The sequence below is a fragment of the Podarcis liolepis genome (assembly GCF_965112155.1).
Source record: "Podarcis liolepis genome assembly, chromosome: 5".
In the NCBI taxonomy this organism is placed as follows: Eukaryota; Metazoa; Chordata; class Lepidosauria; order Squamata; family Lacertidae; genus Podarcis; species Podarcis liolepis.
In genome coordinates, this window is record NC_139556.1 from 88,064,420 (window position 1) to 88,087,265 (window position 22,846).

At 43.4% G+C, this 22,846-nt stretch overlaps 1 protein-coding gene across 9 annotated transcripts in view; it reads right to left on the minus strand.

The window, feature by feature from the left end:
* TNIK (TRAF2 and NCK interacting kinase) overlaps positions 1-22,846 on the minus strand; it is a 291,826-nt gene that overhangs the window by 22,436 nt on the left and 246,544 nt on the right. For 6 of the 9 annotated variants that reach the window (XR_014526345.1, XM_083503822.1, XM_083503820.1 and 3 more), the window contains 6 exons: positions 21,736-21,975; positions 16,503-16,609; positions 13,230-13,393; positions 12,732-12,829; positions 4,526-4,710; positions 1,727-1,853 (listed from right to left, as the gene is read on the minus strand). Coding sequence is in view for 8 of the 9 variants with exons in the window: in XM_083503822.1 (XP_083359948.1) it covers positions 1,727-1,853; positions 4,526-4,710; positions 12,732-12,829; positions 13,230-13,393; positions 16,503-16,609; positions 21,736-21,975 (921 nt within the window). In the remaining variant the exon portion in view is untranslated. The remainder of the gene's footprint in view (positions 1-1,726; positions 1,854-4,525; positions 4,711-12,731; positions 12,830-13,229; positions 13,394-16,502; positions 16,610-21,735; positions 21,976-22,846) is intronic. The other 3 variants (XM_083503823.1, XM_083503824.1, XM_083503825.1) reach the window with 1 other exon arrangement.

Consider the following 22,846-nt stretch of genomic DNA (forward strand, 5'->3'; position numbering starts at 1 on the left):
ATAGAGTTGCAGTGTTGAAAGGGACCTTGAGGAACCTCTAGTCCAACAACCCCTTGTGTCCTTGGAAAATCTGCTCTGAAGGGTTGGGACATGATACAAAAGATGTGCCTGGCTGAAAGGAAAGCACAGGGAGGGAAGCTGCAGGAAGGAGGAGGGCTCAATTCCCTTCCTCCATGCAGCCTATTTATTCCTTAAAACTGGACCTCCCCATCCCTTTTCCTACAGAACTACAGCAGATTCTCCTTTAAACACATGGATCTGCTGCTGTCACAAATACCTTGGCCCTTTGTCTATGACTGTGGCTAAAGAGACATTTACACTTCAGGGAGAAAAACCAGCCACAGTTGTTTGGGTATCCTAGACAGGGTTCTGTCCCACCCCATCAAGTTCATGGGATCTGCCATTAATCTCCCAGCCTTTTAGGTCCTTGTGCATTGTACTTTTCTTCCTCCCCTTCTTGACCTCTGCAGGTCATGTGGCCTGACTGCTGTAGTGCTTCAGCCTCTGGACATCTCCTTAGCCTATTTTATGGAATGTATTACGCATTTCCTGGTCAGCTGTAATTGGCTGGGGAGCAATATTAGCCATTATTACCTAAGCTCAGTGGGATCACACCATGATAGCAATTGAAGCCACTGTGGAAGAATCACAGCTAGCTGGCTATGAAACTACCAACCCCTGCACCCAGAAAGCAACAATGGCTGGCTTCAACAACAATGGACCCTTTTCTCAGGGTGCAAAATGTGGCCATTTGGTTTTATGGACAACATCAGGGTGGACAACATTCAGTACTATGGACAGCACCTACTAGACCTCAAGGTGAGATGTCAGAAGCTCTTCCTTGTGTCTTTCTGAATTACCTATCCTTCCCAAACACTTTTAGTGAATTTTCTTCTTCTTTTGTTTTCTTACAGCATGCCTCGTACAATCTATCCTCCTGTCATTCATAGCAAGGTTATTCTCCAGCAACAGGTTTACTTCACCCCACTCTGCAATGTGGCATTGCTATCAATGGCCAACACTGGTAAAGCACAGGAGACATGCTGTGCTACCTATTCAGGAGGAGGCTGAATAGGAAGGTTTATTTGCTCCTGGCAGTTTTTGGATTTGGGCTGTGACTCTCAACAAAATATTATGGGTTTTGCTCCCCACTGCCTTGCCCCATAACCACTACATATTTCACTGGAATTCATCCATGTGCATAGGTGCAAATGTTTCCCGAAATAAAACAAAAGTCCCATTTGTTGGCCTCTGGATTGACTTTTTAAGAGTCTTTCTCCCCCCCCCCCCCGAATACAAGCCATGACATCACAATTAGGGTGTTCAGATAAAGAGCTACAATTAAACTAAAGCAATTGGAAATCTTCAGCAGATGGCTGAAGGGGGAATTATTATGGAAGTGAATGGGCTAGGTTTCAAACTTACTTCTACCGGTGTAAATCTTTGCGTAAATCCTTTGGTTTGGGAGTTTTTTCTTGCTTTAGGCCAGGATGGAAGAATATCAGAATCCAGACACAACCTGGCTGCATCCTACAGTATTCATTGCTGTTTGCAGTTTGGAGAAACATCTTTTGTTTAGGTGTTGTAATTATATTAATCAGCTGCTAACAGGCATTGTTTAATCAATCACTTTGTGCTTAGAATACACAGAGCAATGATTATTCATAGCTTATAAAGACAAAATCTCTCAAAGATGTTTCACAGGAAATAGTTGCCACCCACTTACCTCCCTTATCATTAAAGTCCCTTCTCTGGAAATGCTGCTAAACGTATCTGTATGGGGTGGTTCTAGAACGTGGCTTGACACCATTCCTAGGTTGTAGGCCTCGTTGTTTCCCGGCATTCCTGTTGGGCTGCAAAATATAAACAGTAGGTATTTGCAAAACTTAAATAAGAATATATATATATACCATTTTCGGTGCAGTGGTTGGTCCAGATTACACGGACCAAATGCCAACAGTAAGATTTTTTAATCTTAAGGCAATCATGAATCCAACATATATGAAAATCCAGAACAAGTTATAGGTTCCTTTATCAGAGGCCAGGTTTTTACAGTAATTCATACTCTAAGGCAGCAATTAAAGATGATTACTCAAAATGGCAAGGCAACATCCAGTTTTCCCATTTTCTCCTTATAAATGGAGAAGGAAACACAGACAAGACTACCGTTCGTGTGGCCCCTGCACCTTCATGGCATGCACATGATATTGCCAAGTGGGAAGGGGCAAATGCAGAACCTCACAATGTCACCCTACAAATTTCCATTATGGGAAATGGAGGGAGGAAACTGGATGGGCGCTGGTTTTGATGGCATCCCTCTGATTTGTACCATGCCTTGTGCCAACCTAAAGGCTAGAGCACATGGGAAGATTGTGATAACAGAGAGATGCTGCCCAAAACTACTGCCCTGTGTTGAAGCAATGCCTGCTTGGCTTGTACCATTTTCAAGGATTCACTGTGTCATTTACTCCACCATACTGTGGATTTCCTCTTGCAGACCATCAGTAGCTAGAAATATGGGGCAGGGGTTGGGAGACTCAGAGGATGTGCGAGACTCACAGGCAGATAGTACCTGACACAAGGAGGTAGTTTTCTCACGGCAACTAATCTTGTCCAGGGCATTTTTGTTTTTGATGGCCACCCAGGACAACAAGAGCAAGCCTCTCAGCAGTATCTGAAGATGTCAAGTTGTAGAGATGAGACTGAGTCCTTCTAGGACCACAGCTTCAGTGCACACAAGCCAGGGCACAATATGACATTACAACATGGCATATTTTAAACCACATTAAGCTAAACAAGACACAAAATATCCGCCCAAACATTACCCATATACATATGGATGGCCAACAAAAATAAGCAGCAGCTGCTTATTTATGCCTGAAGGCAGAGACTGACCTAGATAATATAGAAATATAGATCAGAGAATGTTCTAATAAAAGTCCAGATACGCAGCTGTTAGCACCGTTTAGTTTGTCAGTCTTTAAAATACTGGGAAACTGGGATAATGCAAAGAACATTTAAATGAGAACTTCATGAAAGACTAAGGTGTTGTCTGCAAAGTGACGCCATTGTATATTTATGAGAACTTCAGAAAATCCCAGAGAGTTTCCTAGCTCTCAGGGCTCTTTCACACACAAAGCTTCTGTCTTATCTGTACACTGACATATGTGAAGAAGATAAACTGAGTCCCAGAGCTTTGTCTGCTTCCAAGTAATGAGTGTGGGATCCTCTAAGTGGTGGCTCCTATATGTGTGGGGAGCGGGTGTTGCACAAAACAATGTTGGCACCAGCTGAACCTTGGGGGAAACGACATTCCACAGCTGAGGAGCCACCACCAAGAAGGTTCCACCTTGAGCTAAAACACCAGGCTTCCCTGAGAGATCTTAAAGCCTGGGGAGGACAATGCTGAGAGGCACTCCTTCAGATAACTGAGTTCTGTTGTCCAGGTATTTGTATCTAAGCATCAAAACCTTAAATGTGGCTTCAGAGCATATAGACAGCCAGTGCAAACTCTTCAGAAATAGTGTTATATGGCTCCAAACAGCCGAACCAGTCAACACTCTGGCCATTGCATTTTGTGTAAGCTGCAGCCTCCAAATCATCTTCAAGGGCAGCCCCACACAGAGCTTATTGCGCTAACCTAACTCCAGAACCCAGAGTCTGTAGAGCCTAGGCCAGTGTTTCCCCAGCCTTGAATCTCCAGCTGTTTTTGGACTACAACTCCCACCACCCCTAGCTAGCAAGACCAGTGGTGAGGGATGATGGGAAATGTAGTCCAAAAACAGCTGAAGACCCAAGGTTGGGATACACTGGCCTAGATTACTGTAGCCAGGCTGACACTATACAGGAATGCCTGTAGCTCGTGAACCATCTAAAGCTGGAAAATAGGTACCCTGTGTTACTGATGCCACAGGTCACCAGCGACAAAGCTGGATCTAGTAGTCTCTTCAAGCTACACACTTGGTTCTTTGGGGGAGTGCAACACCATCCAGAACCAGCCTCCTCTCTGTTCCCAGACACAAGAACCACCACCCCACAGCACCTTTTGCCTATGTTTTTCATGGGTCTCTGACTCTATCGATGTGAACTCAGACTGTATTATCCTTCAACTGGAGTGAGCTGCTGGCAAGCCAGGATGGCTGGGGACTGTATCCAGCTGTTTCCCCAAGCACAAAAAGCTGCAATCACAATTAAGGACCACACATCATCTGCCAAAAATAGCATCCTCGCGTCAAGGCTTCCTCTTCTTCCCAGCAATGCCCAGGATCAAGTCTCCTAATGTTGTGAGGTCATTACATTATACATTTCCCCTACCCTTCATCCAACTGATGTACAGCAGAAACAGACAATTGAAACATGACAGTGCGATGGCATGGGGTGAGTGATCCTACACATTATGGGGAGGGACCTGACCTGGGGGGGGGCAGCTGCTGTCAAAGATGCACAGTGTGTCGTTCCGCCCACCCGCAGCTCCAAATAAACAGTGTTAATTATAATGGTGTTATATTCACAAAATGTGCCTTACATAAGCCTTGGAATGTCACTGACGGGCACGGTCCCATCTTGCGTTTCACTCTCGCCATCCTCCTCTTCCTCTTCGCTGCTTTCAGACTCCTCGCTGGAGGAGGAATAGTCCGTAACTTTCTTCAAAGGCCGGTTGGTTTCTTCAATACGCAGCTCCCTCAGTTCTTTGGCTAAGGCCGTCAGATCCTACATGGAAAGGGGAACGAGGGGAACTTGAGGTGAGTTTCGTCAACAACTTATTGGGCTGCAGAAAAGCTGCACACATCTGACTGAAAGCTTTAACTACACAGAGCACAAGCAACCAAAAAACACTAATTTTTTATAGTAGTCTTCTTACAAACATAGACCAACGTAAGACAACATAGCATGTAGCTTTTGTGAAAACAAATGCTGGCTCTATGCTTGTTGAAAACTCAACAGCAAACTTGCTGGTTTTATTTGACCACATAGGTGTGTGTACATATCTGTTTGTAGGCTTCTACGTACAGACACAGCACAGTTACATTTGTTGAAAACAAATGGAGTTCAGTCACGATCATAGTAAACTGGAAAACAGGATCACCTTTGGAGGCCATTTATTGCCATGTACCTTACGTCACGTGAACAGGAGCTTCACATTGTGTGTTTCCAGCTCACGATGCCCGACAGGGGAAGGGAAAACCATATGATAGCCTTGATTCACACAGAACGCTGCACTAACTGATACCGTTATGGGGGGGGGGGGCGGGGTGTACGTGTGTGAAATTTTGCCACTGTTTTGGCAAACTGTTTATTGCTGCTGCAGAATGGAGGACCCAAACCAATGGGTTCAAACTGCAATAAAGAGGACTTCAACTAATCTTCTTGGGGATACAAGTTGTGATGGCCTTGGAAGGGGGTGGGCTTTCCTTCATTAGGGTGTAAGCTGGGCTACTGCAGTAGTGGATTTCCTTCATCTGTGGAGGATTGGAGTAGACAACCCTTTGAGATTCCTTTCAATTCTTGGGTTCTGATAAAGCAGGTGATAGCAAAGAGAGGAGGAACTGGTGACAACGGCAGTGAAGAGGTGACGTCACGTTCCACTGGGGAAAGAGAGCTCACTAAGTATATCTTTTTATAGATCGGCATCATATCTACACAATATTTTTCAAACACATGGTTTCCGCCAAAGAATCCTGGGAACTGCAGTTTACCCCTCCCAGAGCTAATTCCCATCACCCTTAAACTACAGTTCCCAGCATACTTCGGGAGAAGGCATGTGCTTTTAAAGGTTTGTTGTGGATGTGACTGTAAGATTGTGAGAAAATTTTAAGAGTTAACAATGGGGGGGGGGAGAGTAAATACAGAAGGCCTCCACTCCTGCTGTTTGCCTATAGCAAAGTACTTTGAGTTATTGCTGACAGAGATGTAGAGACAGGTCAAACAAGATTGATGTAAAACGTGATTTATGCACGGGACTTGAGTGAAACAATGCCACAAAAGACCTCCACAGCTCCAGGAGATAGAGAGCATGGATGAATTCACTAAGACCCGCACAAATTGACACATACCCTGCACACACACACATAGCAGCCACAGTAAATGTGGAAATACCACATTTGGAAAGTTACGGGTGGCAGCAGGGGAACAACCAGGAAACTTAAAAAACAAACACAAAGAGCTTTCAGTTTACTATGACACTGACAAAACCTTCGACAGTATTATCTGAAGACAAAGGGCACTGCAAGCACCATATAGAAGAAGGAGACTTCTTGTAATCTTACATGCTTTTATAGCAATGCAGGGGGAAGCAGTAGAGGCAAAAAATAAAAAGCATGAGAGCTCCAATTAGAATGGGTTAGAAGAGTTTATTGCATTAGGCATGCACATTATGAACAAAGCAACTGCAGTCGTTAGTCTTACCATTTCTCCCTATATTAGTGACCGAGGGAGCCATCAGCGCATTTGGTCAGAGATACAAGGGTTAGGGAGAAAGAAACTCATTGAAAAAAAGGCTATTTCCACATTTTTTTTTTGCTGTTTTTGGTCTTATGGCCATATTCTCTCTTTGTCATATGTCCCAATTTCCCTAATTTTACCTCTGATTAAGGGGTAATGAGCCCTGAAACATGCAGTACATGCCTTCCTTCCTTTATCTTTTTTTTTTAAGCATTGCTTCCATCATAAGAAGTGAAACTGAGGCAAGACTAACTTACCTTTCCTCTGCTCTTTCCAGGCATGGCCTGCACTTTAAACCTCTGTGTCCAAGTGCCCCCCCCCCCTTTAGCTCCAGAGCTTTCCTCATGAAAATCCGCTCTTTAAAGCTCAGTCAGAGCAAACAGCAATGCACGGAAAACCTGAATTGATGTTTGCTCCGACTGAATACTAAAGAGTGGGTTTAAAACGTGGACGTGTGCCTGGAAAGAGTAGGGCGAAAGATTAGTGTGGATAAGCCCTAAAATATCCCGTTCCAATGCAGCCGCAACTGGCTTTACTCAGGACTCAATGGCCACTTTGTAAATGACAGGCATATAGTACTTGTGCCATAAAGGCGCAGGGAGAGAGCAACATCTTTGTCTCTATTTGCAGAATGTCAAAGTCGATGGCATCTTTCAATTTAGTTGAGGGCGCATGTCACTCTACTTTCGGTAAAAGCTACGGAACATACTTTGATCAGTTGAATTTAACATACGGCCAGAAACTTAACATGTAGGAAACTTTATGAGTTACTAAAGGAAGGTTAAGATAACCTAAGGTTCAATACAGCAAAATCAGCCCCTGGCTTGTTACAAAGAACAATCCTTACAAATTTTACGGCATATCCTTGAAAGCAAGGAATCTCAAAGAACGACAAGATGCATTCTTCATCCGAAACCCTAACCAATTAAAATCACTTTGTGCAGATGAATCAACGAAAGTTTCAATTGATGCATTTACTTATTAAAGCCTTTAGCCCTAAGTCAATATTCCACAGGAAGAGGTGTACTTTGCAGGCAATGGAAAGCCTGGGTAGACTGTCAAACTCGAAGCAACAGTGATATCGAAGGGAAAAGCAGGTCAATATATTTTTAATTCTGCACAGATTAAATCTTATCATCATTACAGTCATCCCAAAGTGGTGCTTAATTAAGGTCTATCCGCAGTATAATCTCATCACAGCTGATAAGCCAGTTTACCCATTTCTTTAAAGGGATGTTTATTTTGTTCTGCAGAACAAGACCATGGGCTTATCCAAACTTACCTTCTGCCCCACTCTTTCTGGCACAGGTCTGAGCTCTGAAACTACATGACCGAGCACGTCCCCCCGCCCCCCCCCCGGTGCTTTCCTTGCAAAAACCCGCTCTTTAGCACTCAGTTGGAGCAAACAATTCAGGTTTTCCATGGATTGCTGTTTGCTTGGATTGAGCTTTAAAGAGTTGAGTTTTTATGAGAAAAGCATGGAGCAAAAAGAAAAAGAAAAAGGTGCTTAGACATGGAGCGTTAAAGCATGGAAAGAGTGGAGGAAAGGTAAATGTGGATAAGCCCCATGATTTACTGTGTCAGTGCAGAGATGTGGCACATGTCTTACTTGCAAAGGAACCCCCTACATTGTTAGCTTGGTGTGCCTAAACAATTAAATCTGAAGCACAGGAAGCATGTCTTGCAAAAGAGGAGGCACCATATTGCACCGAGTTTTTATACAATCATCTTCCCGGTGCCAGCCACCTTGACACTCAAGCATTCTGTAAGAAGGAACAGGGATTTTCAAGGGCAAGGGGTACGGGAGAGAGAGAGAGAATCAACACGGCTGACACACGGCTTCCAAGATTTGGGATCTGCACAATCATCAGGGAGAAAAACCTCTCTGGTGGATTGGAAACATGCTTAAGTCAGATGGTATAATTTCAAGGAATAATTTCCATGAGTCACTACTCTTGTATCCAAAATAGGTGCATGAACTAGATTAAAGGTAAAGGTAAGGTAAAGGACCCCTGGACGGTTAAGTCCAGTCGTATTTGACTATGAGGTGTGGCACTCATCTCTGCTTTCAGGCCAAGGGAGCTGGTGTTTGTCCACAGACAGCTTTTCTGGATCATGTGGCCAGCATGACTAAACCACTTCTGATGCAACAGGACACTGTGATGAGTGCCAGAGCACACAGAAACACAATTTACCTTCCCACTGCAGCGGTACCTATTTATTTACTCTTTAAGAAGTCCTTTAAATTGTTGTGGGTTGTGCATAGCATCTCAGAATAATGCATGCCAGGCTAACACCTAGTTGAAATCAGTTATCTCTTTCAGAATCTGTCTCTGTAGCATCCCCAAAATGCTGCTTCTGAGCTGCTCCAGGTATCTACCGCAACAGAAGCCAGAAACAATCCTGATGTTTGGGGGAAATGGGAGAAAACAACTGCCAAGCAATGAGGGGTTCTTCATGGAGGAGGAGGAGGAGGAGGAGGAGAAGAAGAAGAGGAGTTTGGATTTGATATCCCGCCTTTCACTCCCTTTAAGGACTCTCAAAGCGGCTAACAATCTCCTTTCCTTTCCTCCCCCCCAACAAACACTCTGTGAGGTGAGTGGGGCTGAGAGACTTCAAAGTAGTGTGACTAGCCCAAGGTCACCCAGCAGCTGCATGTGGAGGAGCGGAGACGCGAACCCGGTTCCCCAGATTACGAGACTACCGCTCTTAACCACTACACCACACTGGAGGAGAGTTTGTGATGCTGAGAGGTGCCTGCTGAATCAGAAACTCTGAGACTGTTCTGGGTCTAAAGAATGAAGGTGTATCGTGGGACAATTTCCACATTTAGTGACTGCAACAAGAGAAATGGCCTTCACACTTTGTATGGTGAGGATGTGAGGCCTGATGTTCAACGAACCCTATCAAGTTAACAGTATTGTAATGCTGTACTGTATGCTTACATGTCACCTTCAACCAAACATGAGTGACATGAATGAGGCTGAATCAGTGTCACTGTAGACATTAGCATATTATTCAAAATGGCTTTTTTTTTTGTATCCCTGAGCAGCAAGAATGCCAGTGAAATGTTTCCATCAGGCTCCCTCAGTTGTTGCTTTGCCATTCTAAACTATTAATATTTTTTAATTAGGAGAAATTATTTATTATTTGTTGTGACAAATGGGGAATAAGATATTTACTACTAAAAAACTATTGGGAAAAGACTGAATGAACAAACTATCCCTGATCTAATCCAAACACTGCTGACTGACAGTTGTTCAAAGACTGTAATCACAGATAAGTGTCTAATAGATTTTGCTTCTACACTCCAAATGAAAAGCTTAGAATACCCCCCCCCCCATTCCATTTTAAAGAGTAGAGAATGTGGGATTTTAAGAGCTTGTTTCCACTGCCAACGAACTCTGTGATTAAAACCTGGCCTAATCGAAGCAAATATTTTCATTACTGCCAGATCAATTTCTTTGGTTTTAATTGTTTTCAGTTTTTTTGTTCCTAAGAAAAGAAGGCCTAATTAAGATTCAGGCAGCAAGAACACATTTATAATATATAGTTCAATAATTAGTGACTCATTCATTTCAGCTGGATCATTTCCAATTACCTAAAGAAGTGCATTGTACTGCTTTTAAAACATTTATCTCCTCAACACCCCTAACTCCAAAACTAAGACTGGAAAATGGGCTTAGGTGTTTTCAAGCTATTATGGTTCAGCTATAGAAAGAATGGCTTCGCTACAACTGCTCACAAATTATCAGAGAGAGAGAGAGAGAGAGAGAGAGAGAAAGAAAGAAAGAAAGAAAGAAAGAAAGAAAGAGAGAGAGAGACTCAAAGTGAAAAATGCCTAATTTCACTGGCTTCTAGACTTCCAGAGGTACATGAAAATAACTAGAATTATCTACAGTGTAAGGCAGGGCTTTCCAACCCAATGCCCCCAGGTGCAATGGTGTTTGGCTTTTCACTGGTGCTCCTGGGCAGGCGCTCCAGATCCTGAGCTTTCTTTATCTATTTTGAAGGAAGACTCTAGCCCTCCTAGATAGAAAGTTATGGGGCTAAACAGGCCTTCTAAGCGATTTCTGTGAAATGAGATTGAGTGTGGTCTCTTGGTATATTTTTCCTGGTACTGAGGAATGCTCCTTCCTGGTATTAGACAGCAACAACATCAGTGTGTAAAATCCATATTGTGTGTTTTTCAAAATTAGGACCATCAGAACATAGGTGACTTTCCAAGGACAGATGGCAGTAGAAGTTCCCCTCATTTCAGCATGCGCTGCTAGGATGGACCTGAATATGAGTAGGTATTTTTCAGTGGCACCTGTTCCTGGAGTGTGTGTGTGTGTGTGTACACAACATGACTTGAAACTTCCTTTTACAACTACACTGCTTGGTACTAATGGATGAAACCAAAGCTGGGTAAATTGCCAGAGTTCATTATAGTTAATTACCATTACGAATCTGGCCCAGAATAACACATGAATAAAACTAACTAATGGTTACAATCATGAAGAATTATTTCAAATTTATATGAAAACAACTCACCCTGCATTATTGAATCAAAATTTGTGGGAGCACACATACAGTATTTGCAATCCCAAGGGGAAAGCAAGTGAGGGGGAAGGGGAACCCAGAGCAGGAAAAGTCCATCTGTTCCACGGCTCCATCCTCATTTTCAAAAGGGGCTGCCATAGTGGTGTCACATACCTCGCTATGTAATACTGAGTTACTTGGGGTGTGCCAGGGTCCAATATTTTAAGCTGTACCAACTTAAAATGTTGAGACTGCATCCTGAACATCTGGGGCACAGATCCCTTTTTCTTTGATTGCACACATGAATAGTGGTTTGCACAGATGCAGAGTTACTTTTCTGGTGAGAGAAAGGATTTCATGGAGCCCAACCCAAAGTAAAATAGAAGTTTTACACCTAGGCTACACCCCACCCTTCTTTTTCCTGAGCAGCTTTCTATTTCTATATAAAATCTTTCATCTGGAATCATGATTGCAGTATCACCTTTTTGAATGTCAGCAACCAAGAAAATATGGTTTGATGTTAAGCTCTAACTAGTCACCCCTGCAAAGGCATGACCAACTAAGAAAAGATATCACTAACCTCATCTATTGCTTTCTTATAGCTCTGGGAGTAAGGGAAGATTAATCAGCATCAGAGGAAACAGATCAGGACAGGAAAATGCCAGAGGAAAGGCAAGCAGGTTAGAAATAAAATCAAAATTGTTAGCTCAGTGCTGTGAAGTGTGAAAGGGAAAAAACACACATCAACAAAACAGCAGATACACTTTCATAAGAGGCTAAATGGAAATTCCTCCCATGCCCTCTGCCAGCATAGAAATACAAATAGTCGAACACAAAACTAAACCAGGGGCAAGCACTCTGTATAGGTTTGCTGTGTGCTTTTGTGAAGTTTGCAATAAAAATTATTGTAACTAGACACTACCAAGCTAGGGCCTGCATTCTTAGGGCATGTGAGGCAGCTAGGTGGACTTTGAAGGAAGACGTCCTTGTGACACTTCCCCATGCCTGCCATTGGTCAGAAATTGGGATATTGATTTAACTATCTTGCCTGGCTGATGTGGACGAATGGCCTGGGATTTCCTGCCATTATGTGTTTCTGCCCCTTCTGCCCCTGAAACAACCCCATCACTATCTTGCCTAAAGTTTAGACCCTTGAATGGGAGCAGCTTCAGCCTTCTGCTTCTCCACACCGTTCCATGAGAATACATCTTTTTATCTTGCCCTCTCTGAGGTGGGCAGCATCATTTTGCACAGGTGAGCCCAGTAATGACCTGTCTGGGTTTCTGGCTTTCCTTCTTTAAAACCAATGACCTTTTAACAGCATCATGCACCTTCCTTGGTCTTCTAAATACTAAATCAGTCTGGCTCTTGACAAACACAGGAACCATTAACACGTGCTTGCAGACTGCGCCATGTCATGTCTTCTCTATAAGATTAACCTTGAGACTAAAACGTCCTTCAAAGGCATTAACTCCACTAAGAAGTATGACTTCATACAAATAGCCCCAGCCACTGATATGCACCATGTTTTAAGTTATTCTTATGCTGAAGGTTTTTACTGAACTGGGGAAAATTCAAACCACCCTTTCTCTAAATAGTCCTGTCTTCTACAGTCTCTTCTTACACTCAAAACTGAACTGGGGTCAGTGGGGAGATGAGCAGCGGCATTTGACTCTTTTTTGACTTGTTCTCAAAAGATTGTGGCCTGAAGGAAAAACTCCACTTCCATTGGCAAAAGTCTATCACAAAACACATTTAAAACTCACAGCAGGTCGGCTTGGTCGCGTCATGTCCTTGCTGTCTTCCTGTTTTATCTTAGCTGGCTCGTGAGGGAGGATGGGCGAAACTTCGGGCTTGGCATTTCCTGGGCAAAGAGCAAAGCAGGCACAAATTGGATTAAAGGCCTTCCTACCCCCATACCTCTCACCAATGAGAACAGCTTTACTTCCAGGTAGCTGATTCCTTCTCTATTTGCTTCAGGATCCACTGAAAAGCTCTCTCGGGAGGAACTGATCCTGCACCATGCAAATCACGAGACTTTCAAAGCAGGTCTATGCCAGTGCTAGGGACAGAGATGTTCACAGTTGAGACGGAAATATGGTTTTGTGTTGTTTTACAATGTTGGTTTCGTTTCACAAGATGCCAGTCCGATGGGTAGAGTGTTGGACTTGGCAGAATGCAAAAGGAAGGAAGGAAGGAAGGAAGGAAGGAAGGAAGGAAGGAAGGAAGGAAGGAAGGAAGGAAGGAAGGCAGGCATGTCTTACCTCTGACTCTGTTACGTTCACTAGAACCAGCTTGGGATCCAGGTTGGGAGCCTGCTTGGGAACTGGGCTGTGAGCTGGGGGTGCTTGAGCTGGAAGAGCTGCCGCTGCTTGTCCTCTGTAAGGGGTTTTCTATTATAGGCTCTGTTCTCCGTAGGTCAGGGTTACTAGAGAGGAGAAGGATTGGGTGTCACTCTTCATGTGTCTTTTAGGAAGTGTTTTGTGAAGTGAAGCGAGTAGAAATTAGGTGCCACGGCATCATTTTTGTTTAGGCAAGCCTATCCAGACATAGAGAAGCTACATGTTTTATTTCTTTTTAGCTAGTGTAGATTTTAATGTTTTAAAAAATAAACTTAATGACTTTTTCTAACATTGTTATGAACCACTTTTAGAGGGTTTTGGTTTTTTTAACCATCAAGTGGTGTACGTTCACACACACACACACACACACACACACACACACCCTTCTCTAACTCATACATGGATGTCTCCTTTGTCCTCAATCAGGAGTATTTTCATACATCGCTACAAATAACTTTTTTGACCAGGTTTTGTAGACAAAATCTTGGGCACTCCTTATGCTAAACCTTGGAATCTCAGAGGCAGAGGACTGAGAGGGCCTGCACATGACACCGCGTTGATGTCCAGATGTTGTGCAGGGGACCTTCTGAACATTGAGGGGGCCTGGAACCTTAAAAAAAAAGATGGGGGGCACAGTGCCTCGTCCCCCAGGAGCTTGGCACCCTTGGGCACAGGTGATAAGCAAACCTGACACCTTCCTAACTCAAGAAAAAAACCTCCTGCTCAGTTCAGATGTGAGATTAGAAGCTTTCTCTTCCTATTTTAAATCATTGCAGTTCCCTGTTGGATCGAAACTTGGATCATGATTTGTTCACTAAATACAGTTTAAACACATCATATAGCACAGGGAAGCTTTTGATCTCCTCTTTGCAGGTGTGAATAAGGAAGAGAAGGAAGGGAACAAGCCTGAGGCATGTTGCAGCTTGCTCACATGGTTAGGAAACTACAGTTTTCTGTTTCATCTGAATCAGGCCTACAAATCTCTGCTGGTTAACCACTATGACTTCTAGCAAGGCATTCTGGGAATTATTGCTTTGTGAAGTTGCTGAGAATATTGCTAAGAAAGCCTTGAAGATTCTTGTTGGGGGGGGCTGCATATGTTAAATAAGCATAACAGCAACACAGACATGACCTTCCAGTGTCATGCAAGAGAGGATTAGCAAACGGCACATCATAATAAAGCATACATCACTGATAACCATTTGATTTACTTATATTATGGCGCAAACCATTTTGTATGTACACGTCTCCCACAATTACACAGATCGCTTGGGGACAGGGAAGACAGATGGCATAATCCAAAATGACTTTCATTTACAGTACTGAAAACACAACAAAAAATTAAGTGAACCAGCTAGCTGCAGGTTAATTCTTTCATTCCAAAACATTTCTTCTTTAGCAGCTGCAAATACGACAGTGGATGATACCTGCTGGACTCCTATTCCCTGATGTTAGTGGTTTTATATCTTAGCTTATTTCAAGCTGCAGGCAGGCTGATATTCGACACTTCATTTGCCAGCTATACAATAACTCTTGTTCTGGCTCCCTCCTGAAGAGAAACAGTGCTTCGGCACACATTACATTTCACGCCTTGGCAGCCGCACCAAGAGGTAACTGCTGGGTTTATCTTGAGATAACTGCAAGCCTACAGGCACTTCCAGGTGGACTATTTTACAACTGTCAGAGGCACTGAATTGCAGGAGACTGTGCTGATACTCATTTTGATTTGCTGCTAGTCCAAACCTCCCTATCTGGGCTGGGATAGCCTAACTTCTTTTGTCTATGCTATTGTAACATCTAGGTTAGATCACGTTCGTTATACATGGGGCTGCCTCTGGTTTAGAAAGTTCAGCTGGTGCAGAATTCAGCGTTTAGGGTGCTCTCTGGGGCAACACAGTTTGTGCATATATTGCCAATTCTGGCCTGACTGCACTGGCTGCCAATTAGTTTCTGGGCCCAATTCAAAGTGGTGCTTTTGAGCTATAAACCCTTAAACGGCTCAAGAACTCAATACTGCAGGGACTGCCTCTCCCCATATGAACTCCCCCTGACCCACGGACATCACCTTAGGCCCTTCTTCATGTGAGAAATCCAGAGGGAGGAAACACGAGAATGAGCCTTTTCTGTGGTGGCTCCACCTTTATGAAATGCTCTTCCTTGGGAGGCTCTCCTGGCACCTTCATTACATGTCTTTAGGCACCAGACAAAAACATTCCTCTTCTCCCAGGCCTTTGGCTAATTAAACAATCAATGGCCTTTTAAACTTTGTGTGTGGGGGACGATTGTTTTTGTTTGATGTTATGGTCTGCATTGTTGTGTGTTTTTATATTGTAAACCATCCTGTGATGTTCGGATGAAGGACAATAATAGAATTGTAAATAAATAAACAAATAAATAAATAAATCAGAATCAGTAGAGGAGACACAGGCTGAACCAGCAACTATAGCATTCATTAAGTCTTTGTGTACCTTGGTACCTTGTCCTTGATACATCCTTCAGCCATCCCCCCAGTTTCTACTTTATCATTACAGTTGCTGGGGGAAGGTGCCTACCTCTCAACAACAGTTTGAGATAACTCATTAATTTGAGGTAATAGCACAGAAATGAGAAGAAAGTGGAAAGAAAAAGCACATAAGAGGTAAATGTGGGTACAAGACTATTGTTCCCTTCATTCTCTCTTTGTGTATGTGCGTATGGATAGAAAAGGTGGTACTTATAAATACAGTGGTGCCCCGCAAGACGAATGCCTCGCAAAACGGAAAACCCGCTAGACGAAAGGGTTTTCCGTTTTGGAGGTGCTTCGCAAAACGAATTTCCTATGGGCTTGCTTTGCAAGACGACAATGCCTTGCGAGTTCCTGCGGTTTTCCCCCCCTCCCCCCCTTTTTCTAAGCCGCTAAGCCGCTTATCAGCTGATCCGATCAGCAGATAAGCCGCTAAAAGCCGCTAGTAGCGCTAATAGCGCTAATCCGTCAATGGTCTTGCTTCGCAAGACCAAAAAACCGCTAGACGAAGAGAATCACAGAACGGATTCTTTTCGTCTTGCGAGGTACCACTGTACAAAATTTTAGATATGCAGATGCCTCTGTTATGCTATACATAATTCAGTAAACTTGGGAGGTAGGGAGATTCCTCTGATTCTATGCTTGTGTTCTGAAGTCGCCAGGGGGAGCTTTTCCTTCTTGGTTGGCATTACCTTGCCCTTATTGGCTGTGATCCTAGTCGAGGTCCTAGTGCATTACCATTCCCTGGAGAGTTCTTCCGAGCTAATGCAGGTGAGATGGAAGTAGTTCGCTGAGGCACCTATAAGATGACAAAAACATAAATGCTATTGAGGCTGTGCTCTTACAATCAGGCCCACAGTTCACACCAGCAAACTGGGAATGACCAGAGCTTCTGCAAGCATGAAGGGTTGTTGTTGTTGTTTTTTTAAAAAAATATCACCAAAAAATAGAAAATATTTTTAAATAAAGCAATTACAAACCACACCCAGGACTTTCAAAGGCTAAAATAAGGGAGATATTTTAATTGAGTTGAGGACAGTTCATTCCCTGCAGCAGTAAACACTGACTTTCTTTCTTCTGTGCATTGTTACGTTAGCTATTTACACATTAGAAAGGAAGCCTGGATTAGGGATATCTAGATTGGCCTTACCTGTTGCAGAAGTCAAGTGGAACAGTACTGGGCAGTGGAACAGCACCCCTTTGTAAAACTTGTTTGTTGCTGCTTTGCACGCACGCACACACACACACACACACAGCAGCTATGAACAGAGGTGTGCACATGCGTGTATCTGTACTACAGGCATTTGGGGGGAGGGGTTAATTGGGTTATTGCTTTGGTTTGATTTTATATGTTGTGGTCTTGTTGTGAACCACCCTGAGACTACCTCTGGGTATAAAGGTAAAAGGACCCCTGACCATTAGGTCCAGTCGTGGCCGACTCTGGGGTTGCAGCGCTCATCTCGCTTTATTGGCTGAGGGAGCTGGTGTACAGCTTCCGGGTCATGTGGCCAGCATGAATAAGCCGCTTCTGGCAAACCAGAGCAGCACACGGAAATGCCGTTTACCTTCCCACCAGAGCGGTACCTATTTATCTACTTGCACTTTGACATGCTTTCGAACTGCTAGGTTGGCAGCAGCAGGGACCAAGCAACGGGAGCTCACCCCGTCGTGGGGATTCAAACCGCCAACCTTCTGATCGGCAAGTCCTAGGCTCTATGGTTTAACCCACAGCGCCACCCGTGTCCTTCCTCCAGGTATAGGGTGGTGTATAATCATCATCATCACCATCACCCCCCCCCCAAAGAATAGGAAAAAATAGGAAGGAGTCAGACCATTTGTTTATCTAGCTTAGTACTGTCTACGATGACTGACACTACCTGGAGATGCCAGAGAACTATAATTCCCAGGATTTATTTTTTTTTGGGGGGGGGACCACATTGCAACTTGTGGCATGCCTCCATCCATCTCCTTTGGCAAAGCACTTGTCTAGAGGGAAGATGGGAGTATACCGTACTTCAGGCAGCACAACATTGTTTCCTTTGGTGTATGCCCATTGGCCTTTATGTGGGAGCTTGCGGGTGAAGAACCGAACCCGACAAAAATTCAACACAGCATTCCTCAACGTGTAAGGCGCCATGGTGATGGGTGGGGCAATATTATTGTCTGCCCTTCCACAATTTCTAGCATCCATCCAAATGAATGAAAGCAGAGATTCTCAGAAATCCAGATCCTGCCTGGCAGCCCATATAGGTTGCTGACTTCTGGGAGTGAAAATAAAATTCAGGTATCCTCCTAGGTAAGTTAAATACCTGGGATTGGAGCATAGTCCAGATGATTTCCCAGCCTGTTATGGATCCTGGATGTTTGCTGTCCAGGAGGAATTCAAAAACAGACCAACAGAAGCATAACTCGCCTTCTTGGGCTCGCAAGCGCTGCCCCCTACTGGTGCATGTTTGACTATTGGCAACACCTTGAAAATTATTGAATTGTCTTAAGGAAAAACACTCTGAGGGAAACTCTTGCTCTTCTCGCTTTTCTGTTCATTCTGTTTTACATGGAAGATATTGCAATGCCCATTACATGCTGCCCCACTGCATCAAGTTCATTTAGTTCAGAGATTTACCCATGACTTTTTGCATGCAAAGCACCGAGCCTCCTCCTTTTCCAAGTCAACCGGAAAGTGGGGAGTTTAGCACTGCCCTTAGCAAAAAAACCATGTTTTTAGACCCTGGAGTTGACTGTATTAATTGCATACTGTCGCATGGCAATTTTTTTTAAAAATACATTTAATTTCTCTCTCTTGAAAACTTGTTATGCATTGCGGCTCAAACAAGAAATGCATCTGAACTGGACTCCATGAGGAATGACGACAGTATTGTTTTATGGTCAGCTCACCTCTGAGTTTACAGAAATTGCCTCGTCACATGTACCACTGCTTCAAATGCAATCAAACTACTTGATGCAAAGCACTTCTGTGAAGGAACAGCCATGTGTTCCAGATTCACATATACAACAACCGCTGCTAAAAAGCTATGACTGCTCTTCAAGTACCAAATGCCTGGGTGAACAAAAATGTTTTCACTATACCAGGTAAGGGAATTCAGTGCTGCTGTGGGTGACGTCCCCACTGACAGCAGAGCCACCAGCAGGGCCTCCCCTGCCAAGCTTAAGGTCAGGTAAGTCGGCACAGGAATGGCAATTGTTTTAAGTCCCTGACCCCCAAGCCGTTGATTGATTCATTAATTTCATGAAATTATAAACTGCTTCACAGTCTGAGACCATCAACGTGTGTGAACAGAATAAAAATATGGTAAATAAAAATAATGCAAATTCTAAAAAAACCATTAAAACCATTTGTACAGGTGCACAATTAATATCGTGGAAACGACAAAGTCACACATAAGCCTTCTTAAATATAATTCTGGCTGCTAAGTCATTCCAGAGGGCTGGAGCTGCAATACTAAAAGCCATTTCTAGTACAAGCTAAGAACACCTCTGGGGCATATGGTACTCTCAGCAGTGCCCCATGTGAGGAGGGCAGGGATATACGGGGCAAAGCAGTTCCTTAGGTAACCTGGCACTACTTTGTTTACACTAGTGCTAACAACTTGAATTGGGCCTGGTTGCTCACAGATAATTCAATGCTATTTATCCATATAGACTAACTGAGATGCAACATTTACAGTTTAAAAATTTGGGAAGAATTTTGTAATCAACCGCAGACTGAAATTCAAATCTACCAACTAAGGCATTATAGGCTGACATCATAAATCACTTTGTTGTCTACAAACTTTTCTTATCATCAGTGCAAATTGGTGCATTTACATCTTAGGGAAATTACAGCCAATGTCACCACATCACATGAATTAGCTAGATCTTTTCTTTTTCGTAACCACATGATCTGAGGCAAAGGGCTGAATCAGCACAGAAGAAGCTTTTAACAGCCATGTTGTAATACATCCAAAAAAACTGAAAGAAGATTAGAAACAAGGTAAGTGCATTACTATATTGGAAAAGAGGCTGCAATCCTATACCCACTTACCTGAGAGAAAGCCTCGCTGAACTCAATGGGACTTATACGTATGGGATTGCACTGTTAATTAAAGAGCTACTGCCATCACATCATTAAGGTATAAAACTTCTGGAACCCTTACAGAACACTCCACCGGGTATTGATTACATCTGGATACATGACGTCAACCTAGAAAGCCTAAAGATTTGATCCAGTATGGCAAGTTTTATGCTTCTAACAGAAGCCAAGATAGAGAGGCGATGATTTATTCTGATTTCAGTAAAGGACTTGGGGAGTTCCTTTGTCATATTATTTAACAGTGTTTTACATACATGCCAGAGAAGAGTGGCCAACACTTCTAATTTGTTGATGCAGTGCATATTCTCGCATTTGTCTTGTTGGTTGATGCTATAGCCTGGGGCGCTACATCCAAGACTCACAAAATTAGTCCATAATACTGGGGGGTCTGGTGCAAGGGTATAAAATCTGCACCAGTGCCAAGACTTGGAATTATACCTCACTGATGTTTGCTTGTGCCCTGGCATGAAAGTGCCACTGTATAAAAGGGTCCAAGTCATATAATCCCCGAGGGCCATTTCAACAATGCTAGGGGAGGTGGCACCATCAAAGGTCTCCACTCTTTCTACAGTTGCGAGAAGCCTCTTGTGTAACAACCTATTTTAGGCAGAGTATCACAGGATACTCTTTGTCTCCTCCATGGCTAATATGTACTAGTAGATCTGCCTAGTCTCAAACTTCTTCTCTGTGAAATTTTAAAGTCTCTGTAGAATTGTAGAGTTGGAAGGGACCACGAAGGGCTGTCTAGTCCAACCCCCTACAATGCAGAAATCTTTTGCTCAATGTGGGGCTTGAACCCAGAGAGTCTCATGCTCTACTGACTGACCTATCCCAGGTGCTGTGAACTTTCTGTTAAGTAGACTTTTTTGCAGGAGTACAGAACTTGCTTGGGACAATTACTAGGGGGAGGGGTAAAGGTAAAAGGACCCCTGACCATTAGGTCCAGTCATGACCAACTCTGGGGTTGCAGCGCTCATCTTGCTTTATTGGCCGAGGGAGCTGGTGTACAGCTTCCGGGTCATGTGGCCAGCATGACTAAGCCACTTCTGGCAAACCAGAGCAGCGCATGGAAACGCCGTTTACTTTCCCGCCAGAGCGGTACCTATTTATCTACTTGCACTTTGATGTGCTTTCGAACTGCTAGGTTAGCAGGAGCTGGGACTTAGCAACGGGAGCTCACCCCATCACGAGGATTCGAACTGCCGACTTTCTGATCAGCAAGTCCTAGGCTCTGCGTCCCAGGGGGAGGGGGGAGGGACCCAAATTTTTTACCTTTTGTGCTGGCTCACTTAGCTACGATGGAGGTCATGGCAGGGATAATGTTAGGCCCACTCTGATCTATAAGTAAGGGCCAGTTTACATTTTACAGGGCAGATGGATTTCTCTAAATGTGCAGTGGACCTGCACCAGGAAGATATGGCCTACCAGGGAATACAGTAAACTGTCGTATTCCAGGTCATGCTAATATCCACCCATTTGCTAGAGCACTGCCTGATCTGACTGACTGTAGGTTCCAAATGTTTCAGGCACAGGTCTTCTGCGCATCTGATATCTGACCCTTTTAAGTGGAGATGCCAACGGCCGAGCCTAGAAACTTCTGCACTCAAAGCATGTGTTCAGTCAGAAAGCTACACTCCCTTCCCACCAGGGCCCCTGTTGCATGCTCTCTAGATTTTAGGGGACATGCCTGCCCAGATCTGTACACATTGTGGGAGGCACCAGTGCTGATGAACCCCCAAATAAAGTGTGAAAAATAAGGCCTAAGGCGCCATTGCAGAGGAACTGAGCTACTCTCTACTCCAAACCTTGCAAGTTAGCAGTGACCTCATTTTTACCTTTGGTGGAATGTCTTCCTCCTGTCGTAACCAAGAACTTCGGTCAAACTTTTCAACACGAGGGGGGAGAGGAGGGTTTTCGGAGGTGGGGTCCGAGTTCTGCCTTGGCATCTCAGTGCGGTGAGAGGTCACCGTCAGAGCCTCCTGAAACCCAGCCATTCCCTTTGTGGGCTGTTCATGCAGTGACTGAGAGGCAGGCAAGGAAGGTCCTTGGGATTTCACACTGACCAGATGTGGAATCTATGCACCAAGTTAAAACAAAACCATCAGTAGGAAAAAATAAATAAATGTAATTTTGTGTTTTTAAAAAATGACTAGTTGCAAAGCCATTTTTCTTTTTAAAAAAACTTTGTTCCACATTTATTTTGGTTTGCTTTTCTTTTTTTTTAGAATTCCATTAAAAAATGTAATAAGAAGATTCAAAGTTTACAATATTAAGCAGAATGAGGTCAGGAAATGCCAAATATGAGATTCCTCATGTAGCCTTAATTCTACCCCTCTCTACATATAATTGTTATGATATAATTGTTATGATATAATTGTTAACTATATGATCATGTGTTATTTGTGAAATGGTTTAAGAAAATACATGAGATTTTTTTCAAAAAAAAAAAAGAAAAAAGGTTTTTGCAGGCATATCCAAAAACATAATGGAGACCTGACTTTCCCCAGGCTTTTATGTATTGGTGCAGCAGTGCAGTGATTGGTTTGGTGTGACATTTTAGCTTCATGTTCCAAAGAAAAATGCAAAGAAGAAGTGGCTGTTTTCAGGAGTTTCAGGCTCTGATGAGCTGCCAAAAATTGTTAGCTTTTATTGCATTGCCACTACTATGTGGTATATATCTATAAAGAATTGTTATAAACCATGTATAGCGACTTATTTGCAAGGCTGGTGCTCCTCTGTTTTTAGTTGCACTGAGTTGCCAAAAGAAAGGAAGAAAGACAGGGAAGAGAGGAGGATAGAAGGAAGGAAGGAAGGAAGGAAGGAAGGAAGGAAGGAAGGAAGGAAGGAAGGAGCAAGCTATGAATGTGTATTTTTATGCTGTGGAAGTGAATTGGCTTCCAAAGCATAAGTAAAGTAGACTTTATGTTAAACCAAGTACAATCTCCT